Here is a 26564-nt window from a genome sequence, read left to right as displayed (position 1 = left end):
TAGTACCATTTGGCAAACAGGATATAAATTCATTTGCATTAAGTGGACAGAGGGCTATGGAAAAATTATTGAGACAGAAAATCTTTAATTTTGCCTTAATTTATTTTTAAAACACCTGTGAACAAAGTGATTTTAATCAAATACCAAATAAAGTATTCTTCCCCACCCACCATCCCCCACATTATTTTAGGAACATCAGATGAACTGTGAGGCCCAAGAGAAATATTTCCAAAGCAAAATGCTGAATGTTGCTTTGAATAGCAAGAGCTGAGCTTTAAATCTTTGCAGAGTCTTGATAGTCTCAACATTATATTGTAGATTTCTTTTTTTTGTTCAAGCCATGTAATATTACAGTCTAAAACAGTTTTCGTTTGGGAGAGTAAATACCGGCTTATATCCACTGCTGGTGAATGTTCATTGCAGTGTAACTTATCTCAGTCTTGTGGAGTGTGATTTTTCTGAGCCTCTTTCATAAATCAGTCTCTGCAGTCCTGTGGGTTTGTCTGAAATGAAGTTAATGGGATCTCTGAAAATCATGTTACTACTTTCAGTACCATATATACTTCGATAATGTTGATCTGATAATGTTTTTTGAACCCATTGGATATCATTTGTCTCCTCGCACACCCGGATGGTGTGCCATGAGTGAGGCAGCTGAGCTACTTACAGCACCAGTGCTGCAATGATATCTGCATCTGTGGACCCCCTCTGACTTCAGTGGGGCTTTGTGTTGGCACAGAGATGTGCCTGCAGAAGAGCTCGTTGCAGCAGTGAGGTCTTCCCACTGTCCAATGAGTGGGCCCCTGTTGTATTCACTGCGCAATGTCTAACCTGCCTAGAGAAGGCTTGTCTACATGAGGACTCTCAGGATTGTTAAAATGAATCTATTTATCCCTTTGAAGGATTAAGCTATAGCAAACTAAGGTCACCTCACTTTTGAATGAGAGCATCCACACAGAGATTTAATGTCCTTTAACAGTGCGTTAACTTCACAGCTTTAGTTGATTTGTCTTAACTTTCCTGGGTGCCTCTGTATAGACAAGTTCTGAGTCTATTCTCACTTAACACATGTTTAAATTGAGAGCAAGTCCATTGTCCTCAGGAGATTTATTTTACATTTGCACTGTGGCAACTACAAACATAATTAAGCCCGAACTTATTTGTATTTTAAAATTACAATGCAATATTGTAAAGTGGAACAGTCATGTATTATATATTTATGTAAAATATGGTGTGTATGTGTGTTTTGGACTATATTTTATGCATACTGATAAATGTTCTGCTTAATGTGTAACTAAGTAGTTTCAATACAGAGAATTCTGGAGTCAGTTTAATCAGATGATGCAAACAATGCTATTTAGTGTTAATTCATTGAGTTTGTTTGTAATAACCATACTGGATTCACAGGCTGTCCATCACAATCAACCCATTTATGAAGCAACATGCAGAACTCTCTGTAATTCCTAGGGAAGTCCTTACTTCCATTTCCTTATTGAATTTCCTTTTCTATGATGATGAGCATCAATGTTATGTTTTCTGGGGGGGGGGAAATAATTCTAAAAAACCCAATGTTTTCCTCAGTGTCTATAAACAAGTGTTTCTACCAAATATCCTTCTAGAATTAGGACTCTAACAAAACACATTTTTCCACAAAATGTTGTTACCTTTACTTTTGCTCAAATTAGATCTGCTTGATTTGTTTACATGCTAGATTTTCCAATGTTATAAGATATTAAAGACACACAACTATTTTTTACTGGCCCTCCAAAGACCTGGAAGAACTAAGTCTTAGTGGTTTGTATTTTTTTACTGTGTTGATGTAATATCATTCTTGTCCTCATTAATTACAGAACTGTTTTAGCAGTAGCTGGGGGGAAATTAAAGATCTTTAGATTTTTGTTCTTTGCTGTGAAACAAATCCTGAATGCAAGGAAAGCGGTGTAACCACTCCCTAAAAATGCACTCATGGACTGCAAAACTAGCATTAATATGTGCCCTAATTCTGACTGCAAGCAGCCCATGCACTAGGTATGGAATATACTCGCTTTGTGTGTGTGAGTGGATGATATTCTCATGTAATGACTGGTCCGCGAGGAGGATAAAGTACCTACTACTCCAAAGAGTTCCCCCTTAGCCGAAGCTGTGGTAGGTTTTTGGAGCTGAAGGACCAGGATTCTGTTCCCAATTCCTCATAATGGGGGCAGAGTCATTATATAGCAATTGTCCGCTGTCTCCAGCGCATGGATTTATCCCTAGTGTCAGAATAATCCTGATGGGAGTTGTAAATAGAGACTGTTCCTGGGACAGGGAGTGTGTGTGTATGCATTGACATGCAATCCCGTAATACTGTCTACTCTAGCACGATAGCAGCATCTTGTTAAAGTTAGATTTTGCCACTACTTGAGTAGTCAGCCTGAGTTCTGAACTCCTACTGCTGCTTTCTGGGTTTGATTTACACCTGTGCATGTGCCTGTCAGAATCTGGCTCTGTATCTACAGGGGATGGGGTGGGGGGATTACATTTGAATTGTTGTTGCTTTACAGAAAGCCATTCAGAAAAAAGTACTTCCAAGATTTATATCTATGAGACTGTTACAAGTCTGATATTCGGTTCCCCTAGAAATAGGAGCTGTATTCGCACAAGTCTGTCTCTTTAGGAAGATACAGTATATCCTGGCTAGCTCACAAGTGGCTGATGGTACAGAAGAATGGGAAGAATGCTTGTTTCGATGTTACTGGTAGAACTGATTTGAAAATTTCTCTTAAAAAAAAATTCAACGCCAATTTTTTTTTTTAAATGTTTAGTTATTTTGTTTTCTAATCAGCTATAATTACCAGTGAGAGAGATGTAATTATTTTATTGGGAAATATAGTCACTGTGGAAACAACAGAGCAATATAGCTCTTCCTACCTATTTGTACATTCACATATGTATATAACATATTATTGACCACATAAAGATGTGATCTGAAAATCATTATAATTCAACTCATCGTAAAGAGCTGAGACTGGGTGATAAAAAAAAATTCCCAGTTTTTGAAGTTGATTGAAATCTAAAGTTATTTCCTTGCAATAAGTGAACACTATCTAGAATATGAAAGCTAATGTATCTTTCAAAGTATATTCATGCCGTATATGCAGGTGTTTTAAACCAGTAATAGTTAAAATCTTCCTTCAGATTCTTTTACATAATTCTGAGCTAGCCAAACATCGTCACATTAAAACCTCTTTATAAGTCTCTGACACAGTAATTTTAAGACAATTGATTGCTAACAGAATTAGAGAAAAGCATTTACATTAATGTGAAGAAATACGCTTCTGAGGGCATGTGTAAAAGTTTATACTTCAAAGAACAGCAAAGTAAAATGCACTGAAATGAAGAATACTAGGCTCAGTCATGTGTTGGATTGTGGAATGATTCATATTACATGCTGAGCTTTTAAGTATTCTGTCTGTTGTTGATGGTAGGTTTCCAAATTGTAATCATGTTTCCCTTTTTTGTTGCAGCTGGTCTCCAATGTTCTCATCTTCTCCTGCACAAACATTGTAGGAGTGTGTACTCATTACCCAGCTGAGGTGTCTCAAAGACAAGCATTTCAAGAGACCAGGGAGTGCATTCAGGCCAGGCTACATTCTCAAAGGGAGAACCAGCAACAGGTAAGAAGGAGAGTGACAAGAAATTTGACAATGGAATGGCTGATTTGGAATTAGTCTGAAAACTGTTAATTTAGGGCCAGGTACTGAATGACCCTGTGTGAAAAGTTTCAGAGTAGCAGCTGTGTTAGTCTGTATCCGCAAAAAGACCAGGAATACTTATGCTCAAATAAATTTGTTAGTCTCTAAGGTGCCACAAGCTTTCATGGGCTACAGCCCACTTCATCAGATGCATAGAATGGAACATATAGTAAGAAGAGATATATACATACAGAGAACATGAAAAGGTGGAAGTTGCCATACCAACTCTAAGAGGCTAATTAATTAGGATGCGCTATTATCAGCAGGAGAAAAACAACTTCTGTAGTGATAATCAAGATGGCCGGTTTCAGACAGTTGACAAGAAGGTGTGAGGATACTTAACATGGGGAAATAGATTCAATATGTGTAATGACCCAGCCACTCCCAGTCTCTATTCAAACCCAAGTTAATGGTATCTAGTTTGCATATTAATTCCAGTTCAGCAGTTTCTCATTGGAGTCTGTTTTTGAAGCTTTTCTGTTGCAAAATTGCCACTTTTAAGTCTTTGTTACTGAGTGACCAGAGAGGTTGAAGTGTTCTCCTACTGGTTTTTGAATGTTATGATTCCTGATGTCAGATTTGCGTCCATTTATTCTTTTGCGTAGAGACTGTCCGGTTTGGCCAATGTACATGGCAGAGGGGCATTGCTGGCACATGGTGGCATATATCACATTGGTAGATGTGCGGGTGAACGAGCCCCTGATGGCGTGGCTGATGTAAAACCTCTCCAGCGCATCATCAAAGATTTACAACCTATCCTGAAAGACGCTCCTTCGCTCTTCCAGATCTTGGGAGACAGACCAGTCCTCACTTACAGACAGCCCCCCCAACCTGAAGCAAATACTCACCAGCAACCACACAACAAAAACACTAATCCAGGAACCTATCCTTGCAACAAAGCCCAATGCCAACTCTGTCCATGTATCTATTCAAGTGACACCATCATAGGACCTAATCACATCAGCCACGCCATCAGGGACTCGTTCACCTGCACCCTGGATGAAATTCACCCTAAGCAGAGGGTTTGCACGGTTCTTATGCATCATTTAAGTCCCATCTAGGCCTATCTTGAGCATGAGTGGCATATGGGCCTTGTGCTGGCCCTCTGTACAGGGCATATACTTCACCCCATCATAAGTGCACAGCACAATGATTTGTCAGCACAACAAATAGCATTTGGTAGTGGTAGGGCTGTTGTTCTGCTCTTCTGCACACATTAGCAGCGGGAGGCCAATTGTGGCAGAAATTAAGTAGTTCCCCATAGAGGGTGCTGCCCCAGTGCCTCCAAAGGCATTCTTCTATCTGTCTCCAAAGCACCCTCACTTCACATTGTGTGTGTGTGGCTTTGAACACAACACTACAGGCTTCCGCTGACTTCCATTTTAGTTTTTAACCATTTTTAATGTCCTCAGTTAGTGTCCTGTGTACTTTTGTTTGTTAGAAAAAGGCCTAATTGCTATCAGCTCACAGTCTTGTTCTCAAGGGCTGTGGGCATATCTATTTGCTAATTCATTCTTTGGTTTTGCTGCAATGAGTCTCTTACATCATAATAATTAGAGAGGAAAAGACTTTTTAGGTCAGCTTGTCCATTCCCTTGATAATGTGGGACCATGCCCCGCAGTAAATTTTCCAGTCCAGTTTTAAGTAATTCATGAAATGAGGTTTCTGTGGCTTCGCTTGAGAAGTACCTTACAGTTTTGATTGCGAGTTCGGATAGGAGGGGAATGAATCAGTTGAAATGGCTGTGCATTTCTGTGACTCATAAGGGCAACACAACTTTCACTATACTACGCTGCTTTCACACACCTGCATCTGTAGATCTGCCCATGGACAGTGTTATTCTGGGCTACTTTGGGCCAACATGGGCACCATGAAATGAAGAATGTATGTATACCTAAGTTTAGTTTAGTTTATTTTGATATCTGGTACATAAATAGCATCTATTTCATGCACTAAGTGTAGGGTTGCAAGTTGTCTGGTTTTCGATCAGAATGCCCAGTTGAAAAGGGACCCTGGCGGCTCCAGTCAGCTCCGGTCAGCACTGCTGACCAGGTCACTAAAAGTCTGGTAGGCGGCGCAGCAGGGCTAAGACAGGTCCCTGCCTGCCATGGCTCTGTGCAGCTCCTGGAAGCAGCGGCATGTCTCCCTTTCGGTTCCTATGCATAGAGGCAGCCAGGGGGCTCCACACTCTGTCCCCATCCCAAGTGCTGGCTCTGCAGCTCCTATTGGCCAGCAATCATGGCCAATGTGAGCTGCAGGGGCAGTGCCTGAGGATGGGGCAGTGCGCAGAGCTGCCTGGCCGTGCCTCCATGTAGGAGCTGGAGGGGGGACATGCTGCTGCTTCCAGGGGCTGCCTAGGTAAGCGCTGCCTGGAGCCTGCACCCCTGACCCCCTCCTGGACCACAGCCCCAGCCCTGATCCCCCTCCCACCCTCCAAACCCCTCAGCCCCAGCCCAGAGCACCCTCCTGCACCTCAAACCCTTCATCCCCAACCCTACCCCAGAGCCTGTACCCCCAGTGGGAGCCCTCACCCCCACCCATATCCCAACCCTCTGCCCCACCCTGGAGCCCTGTCCTGCACCCCAAACCCCTCATTCCCAGCCCCACTCCAGAGCCCGCACCCCCAGGCGCAGCCCTGATCCCTCTCCTGCCCTCCAAACCCCTCGGTCCCAGCCCGGAGCACCCTCCTACACTCCAAACCTCTCATCCCCAGCCCCACCCCAGAGTCTGCACCCCCAGCCAGAGCCCTCACCCCCCACACTCCAACCCACTGCCCCAACCCGGAATCACCTCCTGCACCCTGACCCCCTTATTTCTGGCCCCACCCCAGAACCCACACCTCCAGCCCAGAGCCCATACCTCCTCCCATACCCCAACCCCCTGCCTAAGCTCGGAGCACTTTCCCATACTTCGAACCTCTTGGCTCCACCCCCCACCCCTCCACTCCCCTCCTGCACCCCAAACCTCTCATCCCTCGCCCCACCCCAGAGCCCACAACCCCAGCTGGAGCCCCCACCCCCTCCTGTATCCCAACCCACTTCATCAGTCCGGAGCACCCTCCCTCACCCTAAACTCCTCATTTCTGGCCCCACCCCAGAGCCTGCACCCCCAGCTGGAGCCCTCACCCCCTCCCGCACCCCAACCCCCTGCCCCAGGCTGGTGGAAATGAATGAGTGAGTGAGGGTGGAGAGAGTGAGTGACAGAAGGAGGGGGGATGGAGTGAGCAGGGGAGGGGACTCAGAGAAGGGGCGGGGCAGGGGGAGGGACAAGGATGTTTGGTTTTGTGCAAGTAGAAAGTTGGCAACCAGAACTAAGTGACTTTTACGCAAACTAAAAATACAGTCACAAAAATACAGTCAGGTAAAACCAGCAACCTTCCTTCCCCCAAATCCCCAAACTAGGAAAATGTTTTACCTACAAATGCCAGATGTCAATAAGCCTCTCCCTTCCACAAAACCCTGGCAAACAGATGGGCTTTGCAGCATGTCCTGAAGTTTGGGCTACTTCAGATGAGGCTTTGCAAAGTCAAGAGGCCCTCATGGAGAACACCCTGCTAGCAGATCCCTCCCTTTTAAACTGAGGGGAATGTCTCCCCAGACTGTAGTTATGACGCATGGAGGGAGAGGGCGTCCAGTTTATAGGTCAAAAACAGAAACCCCATTTCATAAGTTTAGAGGTTTATAGGTCAAAAACAACAGCTTAAGCTCCACCCAGAAACCCCCCAGCAGCCAGTGTAGGTCCTAAAATGCTGGTGTTATGGTCTCACAGCAAGATCCCTTGTTCAATAAGTTTGCTACTTCATCCTGAACTGTTACTGATTTCCCAGTTCATTTAAGGTGTATCCCCTGTAAAATGCATTGTGGTAATCTTGTCTTCAGATGACAAGACATGAATCAGTCTCCAGACTAGGCATAGGTAAAAAATATCCATCCAGGCCAACTGCTGCTATAAGATTATCTAACCGTATCTGGGGAATCTGATTGTACTACCACATGCTGTTTGGGAGAGAGCTAAGTGTAAAGGGAATGCTTGTCTCTCTCAATAGCTGAAGTTGGTCCAATAAAAGTTATTACCTCACCCATCTTCTAGTGATTTCATTATCCACTATAACCTAACAAGGAGTAGTAAGTGAGATTAGCATTGCCATAATGGAATAAAGAATTCTTAGCTGAAATTGCACACCCTAAACAACCTCCAACAAGTGCGTATTTTCTAAGGATTAGAGGAAAGGACTTAAAGTCAGGCCTGCAGGCTTCTACTCCCAGCATTACTAATTTTTTGACCACAGACTAGTCACTCGCCCTATCTGTCAAACAGGTATAATTATTGAATTAAATTATATAATGAATACCTATTTCACAAGCAAGTTCACACGTTTAATTAATTACTTTTTGTAAGTGCGTTGAGGCCATCATGGGGAAGTGCAACATACTACTGATTAACAGTACTAGGTAGTAATATAGGTATGTTAGTTATACATAGCCAGCTGGAGAGAGAGAGAGATCCATCTGTAATTCTGTATCTTTATCTAGTATATCTTCATATAAAATCAAGAAAATATATATAATTTGTACTTATTTCTCTCCTCCTGTCTGACTACTGCCAACATAAGTATAGCAAGGCAATACTATTCACCTGGCCAATACATGCTGAATGATATTACAGTTAGGGTGCAGTGTTTCATTAGAGATCTCCGTGAAATTTAAAGCTAGATACTAGCTGTGTGATGTTTTATTGTGTATGTTCTTAACCGGTTACATAAAATGAAGATGTCTAACTGGTACCAGTAAATTGTATTGAACTGTGCTTAGATTAGTTATTAAATGAAGGCGTTGGGCTTCTGAGCACCATTGTGGTGCTGTAAGCACAAGATCATCTTTCTGCCCTTATGTACCTACGGAGAGCGTCACAAACCCATAAGATGTCCCTGGGTTAAGGACTAGAGCTTTACAAATATCTGATTTTTTTTTATTTGCCGACTGATGTGGAAATAATAAAAAAAAATGCAACTTTTTGATGAACCAAAAAGTTGAAAAAAATCTGGGTGGGGTTGAGTGAATTGATTTAATTTTGTTACTCAGCGGTTTGGTGGATGGGGGTTACATTTTTAAATAAATTTGAAGAAAATTTACAAATGAAAAGCAGTTTCAAATCAAAAAAGTTTTGAAAATATTGGAACAAAATACTTCAATTTTTTCCAATTTTTATTAAGTGAAAGAATTGAGCAAATTCAACACCAATTCACAAAATGTATCGATCAACTAGAAACTGCATTTTTTAGCGCCAAAAAAAAGTTTTTGCCAAAAAAATTTGCCCAGCTCTATTAAGGAGTTTTTATTTGGCTCTCTGAGTTATCTGACAGATGTGTAATATTCCATGTAGGATTTAGCAGCTTCTGCACATCTGAGGGTGTCCATTACAATTATTATCTGAGAGGCAACAGTGTGTTCAACAATGTGCCTTGGTTATTCCATTAAATATATGAAATATATTGTGCTTTTGTGTTCATGACGTACATTAGTGTCAGAAGCGCAAGTATAACTGATGTGCAAATAGGTAAAGTTACTTATTTTGATATTCAAGCACCCGGGCACAGATGATGCACACCTCTTTTATCATGTATTTTCAAGGACCACAGTACCTTGTCTCAGCTGCTATAGTTTTGAGCTGTGGCTGATGGTGATCCCTCATGCATTTTGTTCCATATTGTTGGTACACATGAAGGGATTGGAAATAGGAATCAAGCCCTGACAATGTACGTTAAAGGACAAGTAAATACAGTGCAACACTATGGATTGTAAAGATTTCTCTAGTGAGTGCATTGCATATATTATCAACAAGTTTGCTCTCTTACAGTTCTCGCAGAGTTTGTTATGCTGTACTTGGACACAAGTAAATAGGCAACAGTAAGACATAAATATGAATTAAAAACCAGAATTGTGTTTTATAATGGAATGAACTATTGAAAAGAGGGGTTTTAATGGTGATGTGAGCAATTAGTACAAGAGCATTGACCCCTCTGAGTCATGATTGCAGTTTGATCCGTGGAGTTCTGTGTTGTTAGGGATTAATGAGCTGTTGAATAAGGTTATGGACCTTCATTTAGACTAGATTATGATTATGTGGTTGGTGAAGGGGACAGTTGCTTTCCTCCATGCTATGTAGCCGCAATTGTCATGCAGGAAAAAGAGATGGTAAGGACAGGTACAGTGTATAAATCTTTCTGATTCTACACTGTTGCCAGAACATGTTGCCTCTTGCCTACTGATTAGAATACTTTTGAGTTGGACCAATAAAATAGATGTCCATATTTTAATCAACCTTTTTCTTGTAGAAAAAATACTTAAACTAAAAGAATTTTGAGGGGAAATGAGAAAAGAAAAGGCAAATAAAGGATTTAGGCAAAACTGTATTGTTTCTGATCTAACTCCAACAACACACACAAAACACCGCCATGCAGACACATGCAGATTGACATTCTGCAACTTCTGCATAAAAATTACTACCAGATTTAGGCCGATTACAAGCTACATAGATGGCCAAGTCACAGAGGCTTTTCGCTGATATTTAGGAAAAGTTGTCCCACTCCCATCAGTTGTAGTGTGACAAAATAACTCACTTTCTTAAGGTACAAAACTAGATAGTGAACACCATACAAAGTAGTTTTATGGAAACTACACTGAGCCCATGTTAATCTTTAAAACACACAAATATTACCAATAAACAAGGATGCCCCTTAGTTCCTCAGGATGAGGATAGAGAGATGTGGACTGTGGGTGATGGAAGGTAGGTAATGGAGGTAATGTCACTGTATGTATGCATGTTTACTGTGCCTTATGCAATTAGGCCCTGATCCTAATTGTGGTTTTTAGGTACTACTGTAAAACTACTACTAATAGCGTGTTTACCCTGGGGGAATTCTGCGCCACTGCGCATGCACAGAATTTATGTCTCTTGCAGATTTCTTTGCTTCCCCCCAGAAAAATGACTTTCTGATGGGGAAGCAAGTGGAAGCCACAAGATTGGTCATGCAGCCCTCCCCAGCAGTATGTTTTGGGTGCCCAGGGCAGCCAACAGAGAAGAAAATCACTGTGGGGCAGGAAGCGGGATTGGGGAAGCTGGTGGCTCCTCCCTGCACTGGGTTTAGCTGCTAGTCCCAGCTGGGCTGGGGAGGACAGGACTTGCTCTTCCCCTATACTTCATCCAGGGCTGGCTCAGGACCCCCCCTCTCCCCGTCCCAAGATTTTTCACTGGGCTGCAGGAAGCTCTGCAAACTCCCCACCCCCACCCCCACTTCCTGCACCCATTGCTCCTCAGCTGCAAGGGGAGGGATCCCTGTACAGGGAGCTGCTCTCCCATCTGCTCAACCCTGTGCATCCAGACCCTCCCACCCAGCCTCACCTCCCCCCACACTCAGAAACCCCCTGATGAGCCCCACTCCCTCTGCACCTGGACTACCCCCACAAGTCACCTGCACCTGGATCTCCACCCCACTGAGCCCCCCTCACTCAGAACCCCCTGCCGAGCTCTATCCCCCCCCCACACTGAGCCCCAACCACCTTCACCTGGACCCCCCTGAAGAGTCCCATTACTGTTGCACCCAGAACCCCCAACATGCCCCTGAGCATCCAGATCCCCTCACACATACCTGGATCCCCCAGTGAGCCACCCGCACCCAGATTGCCCCACACAGAACCCTTTCAACCCATCCCACACTAAGCACCTACACACTTGGATCCTGCCTGCCCACACCTGGTGCACCTGGCACGGAGGGACAAGGCACTGGGGTGTTTCTGGGGCAGTCCGGTCCTTGAGCTGCATCAGGGTTGGGTGCAGCCTCAGCGCTGAGTCCATGTCCCGGAGTGGGGGAGCTGCACAGTAATCTCCCACCTTTTGTGCAGCCAGTGGCCTGTGCTCCCCAATGCCATGCTGGAGCCTCCACATTCATGTGACAAATAAAATTTTGCAGAATTTTTAATATGGGGGGGGCAGAATTTTTAATTTTTTGGCTCAGAATGCCTTCAGGAGTGTGTGTTGTACAATTGGGCCAAATTCTCCTGCCAGTTGTATTGGTGCAACCCTTCCCTGCCATGGAGAACCCATATTGCTTGTAGTGGGGAACGTTGCCTTTGAGAGTTAGATTATGCTCCGCCTGTTACAGGGTAGTGAAGTAAAATGGGACTCTTAAACGGATTTCAGGGGAATTGGGGAATCAGTCCTGTAGCCTTACACCCAAGGGAGAACCCTGTAACGATGCATGGTTTATATAACGAGACTTCCAAGTCTACATTTTACATCGGGCTGTGTCACTCTTGCTGCCTGTGAATGCGTTCAGCTAGTAATACTGCTCTTTACAGAGCCCCGCAGTACTTTGCAGTGACTGCTGGTCTATATAATGAGGTCCTGCTGCTTTGGAGCCCCCTACTGGAATGCAAACTTGTGTACAATACAGACTCAGGCACTGAAGCAGCTGCCTCCATATGGCTCCTTAATCTGGAACAATCTGCAGCTGTGGATAGCAGATACAGTAGATCTGGGATAATGGCTAATTTATTTTCCTTTGATATTGTGTTCTTATTTTTCTGGGTGGGACAGGACCCCCGTGCCTTGATAGCAGAACCGGTTGCTGCATTTATGGAGACCATTCCTCTTGCTTTTGCTCATCAGTCACTGAACTGATGGCTTCGTTTCTCTCAGATAAGAAACAACGTGTGTTTGTTAACTGGGAAGCAGGTGTTTTAATTGGTTCATCTGTCTGACTCAACAGGAGCGGCTCCTGCTCTCTGTACTTCCTCGTCATGTTGCCATGGAGATGAAAGCCGACATTAATGCCAAACAGGAGGATATGATGTTTCATAAGATCTACATCCAGAAGCACGACAATGTCAGGTAAGAACTGCTGACTGAATCCCAGCTGGCAAGGAAAGTGGGGGGCCTTACTGAGCCCCACCTTTTAGTTCCAGAGAATTAAAGTAGCAGGTGGCAGGGACACACAATCCAAAATAAATAACAGCTAGAAAATTGAAATAAAAAGAGGCGGCAACAAACAGTGAGTTGTATGTGGGATGGGATGGAAGCATCCTCTGTATCTGCAACATCTTCCTTTCAGGAAGTAGTTTCTATGATATCCCTCTTTCAAGAACTTTTCCTGGGATCCTTCACACTTTTTAGAAAGGTGCTGGGGAGTCCCATGTTGTTTGGTTGCTTGTTTAATTATCGAGTAAACCATCCTAGTTACCTCAGCTTGCACTCCTTTCTGACTTGCAACACCTGGGTGAAAAAAGAACTGCAGAGTCTTAAAATGACTTGAATATTCATCACTAGCCTTAAACAACAAGCTTTGTAATCAGTGAGAACCAACTCCTCGCAGCTACTCCAGTAACAGACAGTGCACCAGTGTTCCACAGCTCTCTGGTCTCGCCCTTTAGAGAAAGTCCCACAAGAAACAGACACTGAATCTGTGGCAAGCAGTGCACAATCAAATACAATGTTTGTATTGCTGAGAGGAAGCCCAGTCTTGCAAGTTTCTAAGCACCGTCACTCCCATTGATTTCAAGGGGTTCTTCATCACATCATGTGTTTGGGCTTTTTGTGAGCATTGGGAGATACAGAGGCAGCTTGGCTAGTGAGAGAGGACTGGTTGGCATCAATTCATGTGTTTGGGAGAACAGAGAGGGGACGAGAAGAAATATTAATTTATCTTGACATTTTTAAAGGAGCAAATTCTGATGCCCACAGGATGTTGATGAATAATTTAATTTTTATGTGATTTATCTCTGCTGCAGTAGTAAACCTGCGTGGAGTTATTTTGGCCTTCATTGAGCCAGACTCTGAAGTGGTTTGGTAGCTCTCCTCCAGCCATGGCACTAGATAAACTAGGGAAGAAAGGTTTCAGAGTAGCAGCCATGGGTGCCACAAGTACTCCTTTTCTTTAGGGAAGAAAGCTTTCCCTTCCCTCTCATCAATGCCCCACAGGGTAGATTATATCTGTTACTCAAATGAGACTCAAATGAGACGTTGAGTTTTTCTCAACAACTTGTGTGACGTGCTTTACTACCCTGATTTGTGTTTGGTATCCAACGCAATTTATAACCTGATACTTGGTAACCAACAAATACAATTAAAATAGGTTTACTGTGTCTCTAATTTATGTACTATCCTTCTGTGATTATTAATTTATTATTATTTGTGTTACCACGGCACCTGGCAGCCCCTAGTCGTTGTGCTAGGTTCTGTACAAATACAGAACACAGAGGCAGTCCCTGCCCCAAAGAACTTGCAGTCCCATTCTTTGATTCGAGGCAGTAAAACACATTTAACCTATTGAGACTTGTCGAAGCAGTTGAAAGCAACGACAGTCTGATGTGTCTGTAGCTGTAAAAAAGCATAACAGGTGACTAGAAAATGGCAACAAATGGCAGTGTTATGGACTATTCATGTGGAAAGCCCAATGAAATCAGTGGGAGACTTTCCATTGAATTTAATGGGCTTAGATCAGGCCTCTGTTTTTGATTGTAACCTGGACATATCAAATGGTCTGGTAACTCTGATATCCATGCATGGGTAGGATGTAAGACAAAAATTTAATCAGCTATGAAAGGCTACAACCTTTAATGATGTAAAAGTAAATTATACAGCTTTGAAATGAATGCAGATTTTTATGGTAACTGGTGTAGTGATTTTAAATCAGAGACAGGATATTACATCAAAAGAGTACTTGTAACAACATGAGCTACCCCATTCTTTATGACAGGTTTCATTTTTTCCTATTCAATTTGTTTGGGAAGAGTTTGTAACTTCAGCGTGATCGGATGGTGATCACAATTTCTCTTGAAGAAAAATGACTTCTTCTCAGTACCTAAAAGTTGGCTTGATATTTGAATAGCATGTGACTAGTTGTACTAGAGCAGTGGTTCTCAAACTTGTGTACTGGTGACCCCTTTCACATAGCAAGCCTCTGAGTGCGACCCCCCCCTTATAAATTAAAAACACTTTTTTATATATTTAACACCATTATAAATGCTGGAGGCAAAGCAGGGTTTGGGTGGAGGCTGACAGCTCGTGACCCTCCCTGTAATAACCTTGCGACCCCCTGAGGGGTCCCAACCCCCAGTTTGAGAACCCCTGTACTAGAGGAAGCAATACAGGACAACCACATATCATCATATTGGGTAGTATCCAACCAGCTTTATGTGATGTTGCAATTCCTGGATTTGGAATAGAGGACATGCAAATAAAATCATCTTTATGAAGATTTGATTGTCTTTTTAGGACAATACTTCATCTGAAATTTTGTTGGATATTATAGAAACCTTCCTCAAATAACTGGGAGCAAGCTTAACTGTTGTTTCATCTTTATTTCATTGAAACCATATAACATAAAGTTGGGCTGAGATACACTTTTCCCCCAGATATTTTATCTTCAGTACAGACTCTTCTTTAACGAACAATCAAAACTAAATTCTACCAGAGTTAAAGGATAAAATAGAATACTGAGTTCCACTAGTAATTGATAGGGTCACAATGAGCAAATAAATATAATCATTACACTTGAAATTATATAATGCTAATAGTTCTCTCTTCAACTTTAAAATCTGATTAGAATTTTTCAGATAAATCATACTTAATATGATGACTTCTTCAGCTGAGGAGGTGTAATAGCTTATGTCAAATGAGATGAGACACTAACAGATTCAAAGGAGATATTTGCTAGTCCTTGAGTAAGAGGTGCTATAAGAGATATGCACCGCCTTAACATCCAACCAGGAATTGGATTCAAAACAGAGGTCACCCTCAATCCATGGATCATGTCTTTGATATGAAATGCAGAAACCTTATTAGAGTTTCTTGAGGGTCTCTAGGCAACAAGTTAACAAAGCTAGAAACAGAGAATAGCTGACTTAATATACAGTTTGCTCTTAGTGATTTGAAACTTGTACAAGAAGTAATTACAGATGTTATTGCAGCTGCTATTAGAGGGGTTTAGAAGATTGTTCCATTTTTTTCCTGATTGTTTTCTTCCCTTTTTGGTCTATGTATTATGAAGAAGGGTCTCAAGGCAATTCTTCCCTCATGCAAAATGAGCCCCCTCAGTTCAGATAGGGTATTGTGGTATTTGATCTTGCAAGTCTTATTTTAAATTCTCTGTCAATGCTGCATCAAAACCCAATGTGTATCAGCTACAAATTATTCAGATTATCCTACAGTGCCTCCATGGATTTCTGTAATATTCCATTTTGTCTAACCCTTATCTTGCGGGCATTCGAGACAGAGGGACATGTGTAGTTCCCAAGGCTTAGAGACACTTATTTTATCATGCTGAATGTCATGTTGCTTCAACGCTCTGTCCCTCTGTCTCGAATGCCCACAAGATAAGGGTTAGACTAAATGGAATATTACAGAAATCCACGGAGGCACTGTAGGATAATCTGAATAATTTGTAGCTGATACACATTGGGTTTGATGCAGCATTGACAGATAGAGAATTTAAAGTAAGACTTGCAAGATCAGAGTCACAAACCAATAAACAAGAATCTAAAAGTTGTTTAAGATGCCAGGTTATATACATGAATCAACAATTTTAAAGGGGGAGTTTGAGCTGAAAGAGAAGAATTGATAGTCAAATGTGACCTCAAGTTGATGACCAATAGCGGGAGAGAAATAGTAACAGAGATGACAAAATCCAGTGAAGGAACCGTTGGTATAAACAGATAAAACCTTTTATTATGTTTTTAACCAAGGTTGCTAAGTAACATTAAAGGTGAAACATGCATACCAAAGAACATTACAATCCAAAAAAAAGCCACAGCCCAAGGCATATGAAAACACAAAATCATCGCAGATAGAGTCTGCAGAGAACATAAAGATTGGGGGAGTGGTGAATAATGAAGAGGACAGGTCACTGACACAGAGTCGTCTGGATTGCTTGGTAAGCTGGACACAAGCAACAATATGTATTTTAATAAGGCCAAATATAAATGTATACATCTTGGAATGAAGAGTATAGGCCATATTTACAGAATTGGAGACTCTATCCTGGGAAACAGTGAATCTGAAAAAGATATGGGGGCCCTGGTGGATAGTCAGCTGAACATGAGCTCTCCGTGCGACATTGTGGCAATCCTTGGATGCATAAACAAAGGAATCTTGAGGAGTGGAGAGTTTATTTTACCTCTCTAGCTGGCACTGATGCAACTGCTGCTGGAATACCATGTCCAAGAAGGATTGGAGAAAATTCAGAGAAGAACCAGGAGAAAGATTAAAGGCCTGTAAAACATACTTTGTAGTGATAGACTTAAGGAGCTCAATTTATTTAAGTGATGAAGAGACGGTTAAGGGGTAAGTCTATAAGTATCTCCATGAGGAACCTTGTTTGATAATGGACTCTACACTTTGACCGAAGATAAAGGTAAAACAAGATTCATTGGCTGGAAGTTGAAACTACACAAATTCAGACTGGAAATAAGGTTGCAAATGTTTAACAATGAGGGGAATTAACCCCTGGAACAATTTATCAAGAGTTGTGGTGGATTCTCCAGTACTGGCAAGTTTAACATCAAGATGGGATGTTTTTTTCTAAAAGAGCTGCTCTAGTTCAAAAAGGAATTATTTCCGGGAAGTTCTGTGGTCTGTGTTGTCCAGGAAGTAAGGCTAGATGATGATCACAGTGGTCTTCCTGGCCTTAGTCTCTAGGAAGCATATTGAAGTATAGAAGTAGACAAATATAGACAAGTTGATAAATATTCAAATATCCTAACAGCTTGATCCTTTAAATAGATATACATATGTAAAAATATAACATGGCACATTCCAAAGATATCCTTCACTTTGCCCCTCTTGTTGAGTCATAGAATCATAGAATATCAGGGTTGGAAGGGACCTCAGGAGGTCATCTACTCCAACCCCCTGCTCAAAGCAGGACCAATCCCCAATTTTTGCCCCAGATCCCTAAATGGCCCCCTCAAGGATTGAACTCACAACCCTGGGTTTAGCAGGCCAATGCTCAGAGTAAATTCCTGAAAGGTGCTGAGTTGAAGGCACTCACCTTGTAGGATCAAACATTTTAGATGGTAAACTCTTCTGGTCATGGACCTTGCCTCCTCCATGTTCAGTAGAATATTAAGGACCTTATCCAAAGCCCATTGAAATCAATGGAAAGACCATCAGTCAATTTAGTGGGCTTTGACTCCAGTCTAAGCACTATCAGCAAAAGAGAGTAACTAGAAAATGCAAAGGTACAAAATAAGTATCAAGTGCCCAAATCAAATCCCTTAAGAATTTTGGAGTACATTCTGCCACATTTACTTTTGTTAATCAATATGAATAAAGGTGAAGGATTCTATATGTTAGGCCATGTCTAGACAGGAAAAATAGGTTTTGTTTTAAGCATGCTAGCGAGCATGTTTTAACTAACACCTCTTTAGACACTAGATTATATTGGGCTTCATGCCTCTTGAAAACATGTTAGCTGGTTGTGGTCGAAGCGAGAAGGGGGCCTAGATATTTCCTCAACCAGCTAACACTTTAAAAGAAAAAACGAGAGAGTGAGTGTTAAAAGCACATGCTTAAGTGCTTTGCTGAATTGATGCCTTGATTAATATGTTTTAAACCAGGAGTCTCAAGGTCCCGGCCCGCGGGCCATCTGTGGCCCAGAACCTCCCCACTGCGGCCTCTGGAGAAGAGACGCATGCAGACACGCTGCCGGCAATGTCTGCTGCAGGCGCCACCCCCTGTAGCTCCCATTGGCTGGAGGAGAGGGACAGAGATACCATCATTAGTTGCTGGGCGGAGTCAGCCAGTGAGGCAGCATCATTAGTTGCCGGGCGGAGTCAGCCAGTGAGGCAGCATCACTTTTTTCCACAATGAATATAAACAAGTCAAAATACCGAACACAACTCTCTGATGCCCACCTTGGTGCAATCCTGAAGGTTTCAACTGCTCAGTCACTGAGGCCAAACATCAACAGACTGACAGAACTGAAGTGTTGCCAGGTGTCTGGCAAACACTAAAAACTCTCTGGCAGGCAAATAATTGTATAAAGTTGTATGACAGTTTTATTATTTCTAAGAAATTTGAAATAAAAAATACAATATAGACGTTTTCTTTTCTGAACACCACCTTCAGTGACGTTATTGGCCCGCTGGGAGGATTTGAGGACTGGCACTGGCCTTTCGGTAAATGGAGTTTGAGACCCCTGTTTTGAACACTAGAGTAAACAGGTTTTAAGTGCCAGTTGAAGTCAATGGGACTTCAGTATACATTTGAAGTTAAGTGGGTGCTCAAGTATTTTGCTGAATTGGGGCCTAAAATGTGCTATGTAATTCCTTTTCAAACTCAGTCTATTTTCCTAGCCTAGACATGGCCTTATTGAAAGCAAAGGGCAAATGACTTTAGAATTAGTACATCTCCTCTACCTGAGAAGAAATGAAAAAATAAGTAAGAGTACGGGAAAAGGAGATGTGATTTGGAACAAATGACTCCTTTTACGCTAGGAGTCAGGCATGAAGTCCATTGCCTTGAGTGGGCTCAGTAAAACCTTCTCTACTGGGAATTATTCTTTACTGTAGGACCTTTTTAAAGCCTATATGTGTACCTAGAACCTTGTTGGTGGGCGCAGTGTGCAAATCAAATAAATAAAGGAATGTAACTGAAAATTAGCAGGCATGCTTTTCCCTTTAATCTGTGCAACAGTCAAGGAAAGCTTTTTGTTTGAGGTTGGAAAAATCCAACCAGTCTTGTTTGTTTTTCAGTGTTTTAAAAAGTAAAAAGATCTAAGTTCTATATTAGAGAAAGGTCATGGTGTCAAGGCAATTCAGAAACATGTTAAATCAGTGCAGGGGTCTGTGCCTGCCCATTGAATGTGGCTTCCTGTTGATGATTAATGAACAGAAACATTTCCTTCCTAGTTAATAGAAGTGGCAAACGTTTATTTATTTATTTATTTATTGTTTTCACTTGAATTTTGTAAATCATTCTCCTAACAAAACTCTTCTAGTGATCTCTCATATTAGCTAAAAGAGGCTGATCTTGTTGTCTACTGTGTTTTGGTTTACATTTGCATTTATTGATTCAAAGATGATTTTAGGATTATTCCTGTAATATCCAGCCTCTGAGAACAGTCATTCTACTAATGCTTCATAGATAGGGAAGGCAAAGTGATCTGATAATCATTGTGGAAGTAATGCAGCTGACTGCAACCATAGGTTTGATCTGAGCAGATTCAGCTCAGCCTTTTGACCTTCTGAAGCAGGTACATTGAGCTCCCTGAAGTCTGTGTGTTTAGGTCTCTTGGATGAAGCCCTTATGAGCTTCCAGGTCCTGTCTGCTCCATGTGCACCTTGTGAAGAACCTGAAGAAAAAAAGGCTTTTACCTGGTATCCTTACCCAGAAATTCTCCTAATCCTGCACCGTTTTGCAGCGCATTCTGTGTCAGTTGTCTGCCTGGCTGCTGCCTCATGCATTTTTGGTGTGTGCTTGAAGCATATGCATTTTTAGTTGATATTTACAAGATAGAGTGAACAGAATTAAAAGAGAACTAAAAGTGCAATAGTGTGTTACCATACCTAAAAATCCTGCAAGCAACTTTAGGGTTTCAGAAATATAAAATATATATATAAGTTGTTTATGAATTTTCATGAAGGATGGGCTCAGGATGCAAAATTTGGCTTATGATCACCTAAAGTTTTGAGGATATTTGGAAGCCAAGCTTTTGTTTTGTCCTGTTACAGAGAGAGAGGAGGAGCCGTTTGCTGAATTCAGATCCAGATAGTCTTCAAATTCTCTAAAGATGACTGGATCTGGGATTTTGCTGAGGACCCATCTTTAATTTTACTTAGTAGGAAAATTGTCTTCTAATGGAAAACGCTGTCTTGTAAACTGTTGTGGGAAGTTACTCTATCTGTTTTGCAATGATGCTCGACATGGAAACCTACCACATCCCTTTCTAAATGTTATTGACTGTTGATGTTTTTAGTTATTTGTATATGTTTCTTCTGCTAATCTTAATATCTCCTCCACTCCCTCCCAGATGGGTGTGGCTTTTTCACAAAAATATTCAGTTTGTCCACCTTTCCAGAAACTAACCTGTCATATAATAGTACCATGATTCTGTAAGGAATACAACTTTCACAAGTGAACCATTATTGTCCTTCCAAGTGTCTGAGAATAATTTTCCTAGAAATGAAGAGATGAGACTAATTTTCCCATGATTTTTTCCAGATATTTTAGATAATTTCCCTATGCATGTGTAACACCGACAGACCCTGGTCGTCGGGCAGGATGGAACTGGGGACCTCTGGAGCTTAGTGCATGAGCCATTACAGGACAAGCTAAAAGCCAAGTGGCTGTTAGCAGACTCATTTTATGTCTCTCTTTATGTGGTCTCAGTGCCATTAGATGGGACAGAACACCACACCCAGAAGGTGTGTGGGTTACATATTTCCCCTAGCTGAGGAAGCATGTCCCGAGCTTCATAGACTTCCCAGCTGAAATCCCAGACGAGCCCCAACTTGTAACGCCAACAGACCCTGGTCGTGGGCGTGTGGGATCGAACCCGGGACCTCTGGAGTTTCGTGCATGAGCCTCTATGGCATGTGCTAAAAACCAGCTGGCTGTTAGCTAAGGCTGTAGAGCAGACTCATTTTAGCTATCTCTTTCTCTAAGTGGTTTCTGTGCCACGAGATGAGATAGAACACCACACCCAGAAGGTGTGTAGGTTACACATGCATTGTATTAAAAGTATGTACAAGAGAAATCTTCTGTAGCTGTTGCCTAGGGCCTAGAAACACAGCTGAACAATGCGGATTCAATACATTACAGTGTAGTGGTACTCACATTATCCTGTTTGATACAATATGTAAATAAAATATATTTCTTAGGGCATATGTATGTGTCCAATATATAGGATTTTCATGAAGAAGTAAAGTGGTTCCTCTAACCTGAGTGGATAAAAGAAAGTCTGTTCAGAACCTTATTCAGGACTTCCTGGGAATGAGTTCATAGTCTTCTGTTCATTGTTATGGAAAGTAAAGTTCAGAGATTAATTTATCCACAATGAAAATATGATTTCCTGTCAATTTTGGCAGCAAGTTACTTTTCCAGACTCTCCTCTGTTAAAGTATATTTGGAGTGATGGTGGTAGTCAAGATGAAAAGATATTTTGGGTTAATATATTCTACTGCAATGTAAATGAGCAGGTTTTATGAGCTTTTATAGCGAGACTAACATTCTTCCTCCCTGAGTTATTGTATGAGAATTATCTTTGACAAATACAGAACCTTATAGAATGACTTGACCTTTCCCACGTCTGTGTGTTAAATATAAAGCCATTGTCAAATATAATCAGGAAAGGAGTTCCCAAGACCATACCAGTCACTTTTGGGGGGGGGGGGTAAACAACAAGGTGAATTGTGCAATTAAATCAGTTTGTTTTTATCTTGAATGAGATAATAGCTGATCTAAAAGCACTAAAATATGCATGGATTATGATGCTGAGCTGATATTTTCCAGGTGGAAATTTAAACGTGTAGTGTTGCCTTTGCTATTTATAGTAACCCATTGCCATGATAATGGCTTAATGATATCTAGGTTTAGCCAAATATAGTAATCTCAGTACTAGAGAACAGAGTTCAGATGTCGTCTGTAAAAGAATAAAGGTTGGCAGTGTCACTTAAATTCTTCTGATGAACTGTTTAACAAAATTTATTTTAGAGATGGTATCCAGGCATGGTGAAAGTGACAATTTCCTCTTTATGTAATTCTTGTGAATTGTATATTGAACAAGATTAACCTGATGTTGTAAATTGTTTAAAATAGCTTGACAACTTGGATTATACTGTTTGCAGAAATAAAACAATGGATTCCACTCTCTGTAGGCGCTGTAAATGAGAAACATGTTTAACTACCTTTCCAATTCAATTATGTTCTAGCATCAAAACTTAAAAAAAACCCACCTTAATTATGATTAAACATGTTTTCAATTAGAGAAAATCAGTAATGTTCGACTGAGAATCAGGGTTCTTGGCTTCTAATAGCAGTTTTGCCGCTGATTTACCCTTTGTATGACTCCTCTGTAAAATGGATATAACAATCACTTACTTCACAGGTAAAGTGTGGTCCTTAGCTAATTGTTTGTACAGTTCTTTGAGATCCTAAAATGTAAGGCACTACATAATTGAAAATTATTACTTTTGGATAATAATCTTCAACTAAAATTGCTACAGATCTCAGATTTTCTTCTAGTCTCAAAGTACAATTAAAATTTTCTAGGTATCTGTTTTTTCCCCGCAAGCCTAAATGCTTCTTCTTTTAAAGGCGATATCAGTCCAAACACTATGTCACACAGCTTGGTTCTAGTTGCAGCTAGTGGATAGATTCCCATAGTATAACTTTAAATGGTTACATTGATGTTAATGCAATAGTCTGTCAACTCGGCTTGCTAATTAAAGTTATTTTCTTGGCGGCATATGTAGATTTAGCTCTTGATTTTCTGGGTTGCTAAATTACAACACCCTTCTTTTGAAACTGAATGAGTTTATAATGGGGCATATTCTATTATGTCCGGTTCAAATTGGTGCATTCTATCTATAGATAGGTTTGTCATCTGGCTGTTGTTAGTCAATAGCTCATCTGGATTTTTATTTCCGTATTTTCTTCTTAAGGCAGTTGAAGCTAAGTAGAAGTGGGTTTAATTTTACCATCTTCAATAAATAAAAATACCATAGAGTGAATGTGTAATAGTCACTCCCTGGATATTTTCAGTGATTCCAAAAATAACCCATCATCTCGGCCAATGTTAATGTAGCTACTGTTTCCATGGAAAGCATCGTCACTGGGGTGAGGCTGCGCCAGTAAGTGTTTGAATATCTGCTGCCCAGTCCCTCCTCTTCCTTCAGTCTCCCAACTCTGTCAGCTTGTGTAAAGATGATGGTTTATAGTTGAAAACATGGGAGTCTTACGTCAGTCAGGAGCAGGCCCAGCAGCAGGTGTTAAACATGTCTGGATTCCGTGCGATACTCTCCATATCAGTCACAGACCAGTGCACAACTTTGGTTTCCTTTCTGGTTTTCTTCATGCCAGATGAGATGGCGGAGTGCTGAAAGGATAACAAGGGTACTAGTATTCTGCAGCCTTTCTTTTAGGGGATTCTCATCTAGTCAATGTAGGTTTTTATACTGTGCTCATCATTGTAGTATCTGAGTGCCTTCCAGTAGGGCATTAAGCAACAGGATTACATATTTATCATGTTGTTTGCATCTCCCCAGAGGGAGAAGCATGGGATTGCTATGTTCTTGTTGCGAAAGATCATTTTGCCGCCTCAAACCCAGTGCCAATACATCTGGTTTTTCAGGGCAGACCTCTTGGGTTCTTTGTGGTGATTGTGCACTCCTATGTGGTGGGGGCCTATGCTGAACTGGAAGGCTACCTTGTGAATAGGCCAGGGAGAGGCTGCATATTCAGGTCTATGTGGATCCAGTGACAGTACACAACTGTTGTAGAGGGGCTGTGCCTGCTGTTGCAGTCCGTAGACTTGAAGTTCAATTTGCACCAATTATTGAAAAACTCTAGCTTTCTCCCGACTGTCTGAGTCATCCTGTGCACTCATGATTTCTCTGAGGCATGTGATGGAGCAAACAAGAGTCTTCTGGGAAAAGATATATTAAATCTAAAATCTGCCTGTGTATTTACAGTACTCATAGTAGCTGATCTAAAATTGGCTTAAAAGTTATGGGAAACATAGGATCAAAGAGGACACTTCAAAGTAGTATTTAGTCTGCAATTTTATAGCAGTTCATCGAATTCTTCTCTACGTACCTGCTGTAATGGGGTTTACAAACCCCACACTGAGCATAGGCAGATGGGTGAGGAGCATCTTCCCTGCTTACTGCCAGTCAGACTGATCACACGCCATGCAGCGCCAGAACTGTCTGTCACGGACATATGTCCCTACAGCTGTAACCAATAAGAAACAATCCCAGCTATACAGGGGGGCCCAGGAGAACAGTGAGGGAAAGGAAGGCAGGAAGCCCTGGAACAGCAGAGGGCCAACAGCCCCACTCCAGATTATGTCTGAGAAACTGACAGGGGAACAAAAGAAGATGGCAAGCCTGGGAGCTTAAGGGTTCATAGACTCGACTGAGGTTAAGAGGTTATAGACTGGTATAATTGTAGATGAATTGAAGGGGTCCTGTTAGGAGAAAGCTGGGACCCCTAGAGAGACTGCACCAAGAGTAGTTGACACATATATACAAACATAGCTGCTCATCTTAATATAATAATAGAAGACCAAACACATGGTAACTTGCTTACAGTTTTCATCTGAGAGGCTACAGAGGTGTGTGTATGTGTGTCCACTGAATACATCCGATGACGTGACCTGTAGCTCACGAAAGCCTATGCTCAAATAAATTTGTTAGTCTCTAAGCCACAAGTACTCCTTTTCTTTTTGTGTATTAGAGCTGTATCTTGTGCTGTGATCTTGACTACTGCTGGCAACTCCTAAGGTCTTCAAAGGGGACAAAGGAGTCATCTATACTCTAAAGAACAAAATAGCAAAATAATCAGCTGTAAGGCACCCTGTTGGAGTGCATTACTTAAACATTTGTGTGGTAATGAAGACAACAACCAAAAAGTACAGAATACCAGGTGACTGCAGATCTGCAGCCCCCCAGCAGTCTAGCCACAAATAGGATGCACTTGTGATGTATAATTCACACCCTGCTATTCCAGATTTACACAGGGGTCTGTGAAGTCCCCAGGGTGATGGATAGGAGAGTGCTAGATGTTTTAATGATGAAATACTGTGGATAGAGAATTAGAGCGAATAATGAAAAGATTCTCATAGAAGTTTACAGAGAAGTATTTTAGCTCACCAAGGTTATTTAGAGTCAATTTCTTCTTCAGACTTATGAATAAATTAATTTGCAAAATAATGCAGGTCTCATTTTCTGATCACCCTAAAAATAGATCCAGGCAAATCTCAAAGGGTGCTAATTAACCAACTAGGGAGATTCCCTTTCTGCTTCCCATTATTCTCCATGGCATAATGCCAGAATAAGGATTGAATGAGGCATGTAAAATGTATCCTAATATGTTTTAAACTGTACTGCTAGGGACTAAAACTGAGCTCTCCAGTAGCTAAAGTTATACCTCAAAAGACCCATTGAAAGTTAACCAAAGACAGTACTATCTAGTTGAGCAAAATGCAGAGCAGATGGTTTAAGAGGAGGAAAAAAGAAAAGGAGTACTTGTGGCATTTAGAGACTAACCAATTTATTTGAGCATAAGCTTTCCTGAGCGAAAGCTTATGCTCAAATAAATTGGTTAGTCTCTAAGGTGCCACAAGTACTCCTTTTCTTTTTGCGAATACAGACTAACACGGCTGCTACTCTGAAACCTAAGAGGAGGAAGTTTATATCACGCTTTGGATGTATTTTTATTATTTTTATTAAATATTCTTTGTACCCCTTTTTCCATGACTGTGAGTTGGTTGAGTTCAGGATCCTGACACAGGGAAGAAAGGGAAGCAGCAGGATACGGACCATGGACTTCAGGAAAGCAGACTTCGACTCCCTCAGGGAACGGATGGGTAGGATCCCCTGGGGGACTAACATGAAGGGGAAAGGAGTCCAGGAGAGCTGGCTGTATTTCAAGGAATCCCTGTTGAGGTTACAGGGACAAACCATCCCGATGTGTCGAAAGAATAGTAAATATGGCAGGCGACCAGCTTGGCTTAACGGTGAAATCCTAGCGGATCTTAAACATAAAAAAGAGCTTACAAGAAGTGGAAGGTTGGACATATGACCAGGGAAGAGTATAAAAATATTGCTCGGG

At 41.6% G+C, this 26564-nt stretch overlaps 1 protein-coding gene across 2 annotated transcripts in view; it reads left to right on the top strand.

The window, feature by feature from the left end:
* Positions 1-26564, top strand: part of ADCY5 (adenylate cyclase 5) — a 334442-nt gene that overhangs the window by 184254 nt on the left and 123624 nt on the right. For both annotated transcript variants that reach the window (XM_073305114.1, XM_073305113.1), the window contains exons 2-3: positions 3507-3656; positions 12502-12623. In XM_073305114.1, coding sequence (XP_073161215.1) covers positions 3507-3656; positions 12502-12623 — 272 coding nt within the window. The remainder of the gene's footprint in view (positions 1-3506; positions 3657-12501; positions 12624-26564) is intronic.

This window comes from Lepidochelys kempii, chromosome 11, assembly GCF_965140265.1.
Source record: "Lepidochelys kempii isolate rLepKem1 chromosome 11, rLepKem1.hap2, whole genome shotgun sequence".
Classification (NCBI taxonomy): domain Eukaryota; kingdom Metazoa; phylum Chordata; order Testudines; family Cheloniidae; genus Lepidochelys; species Lepidochelys kempii.
This window is presented reverse-complemented; position numbering and strand designations above follow the sequence as displayed.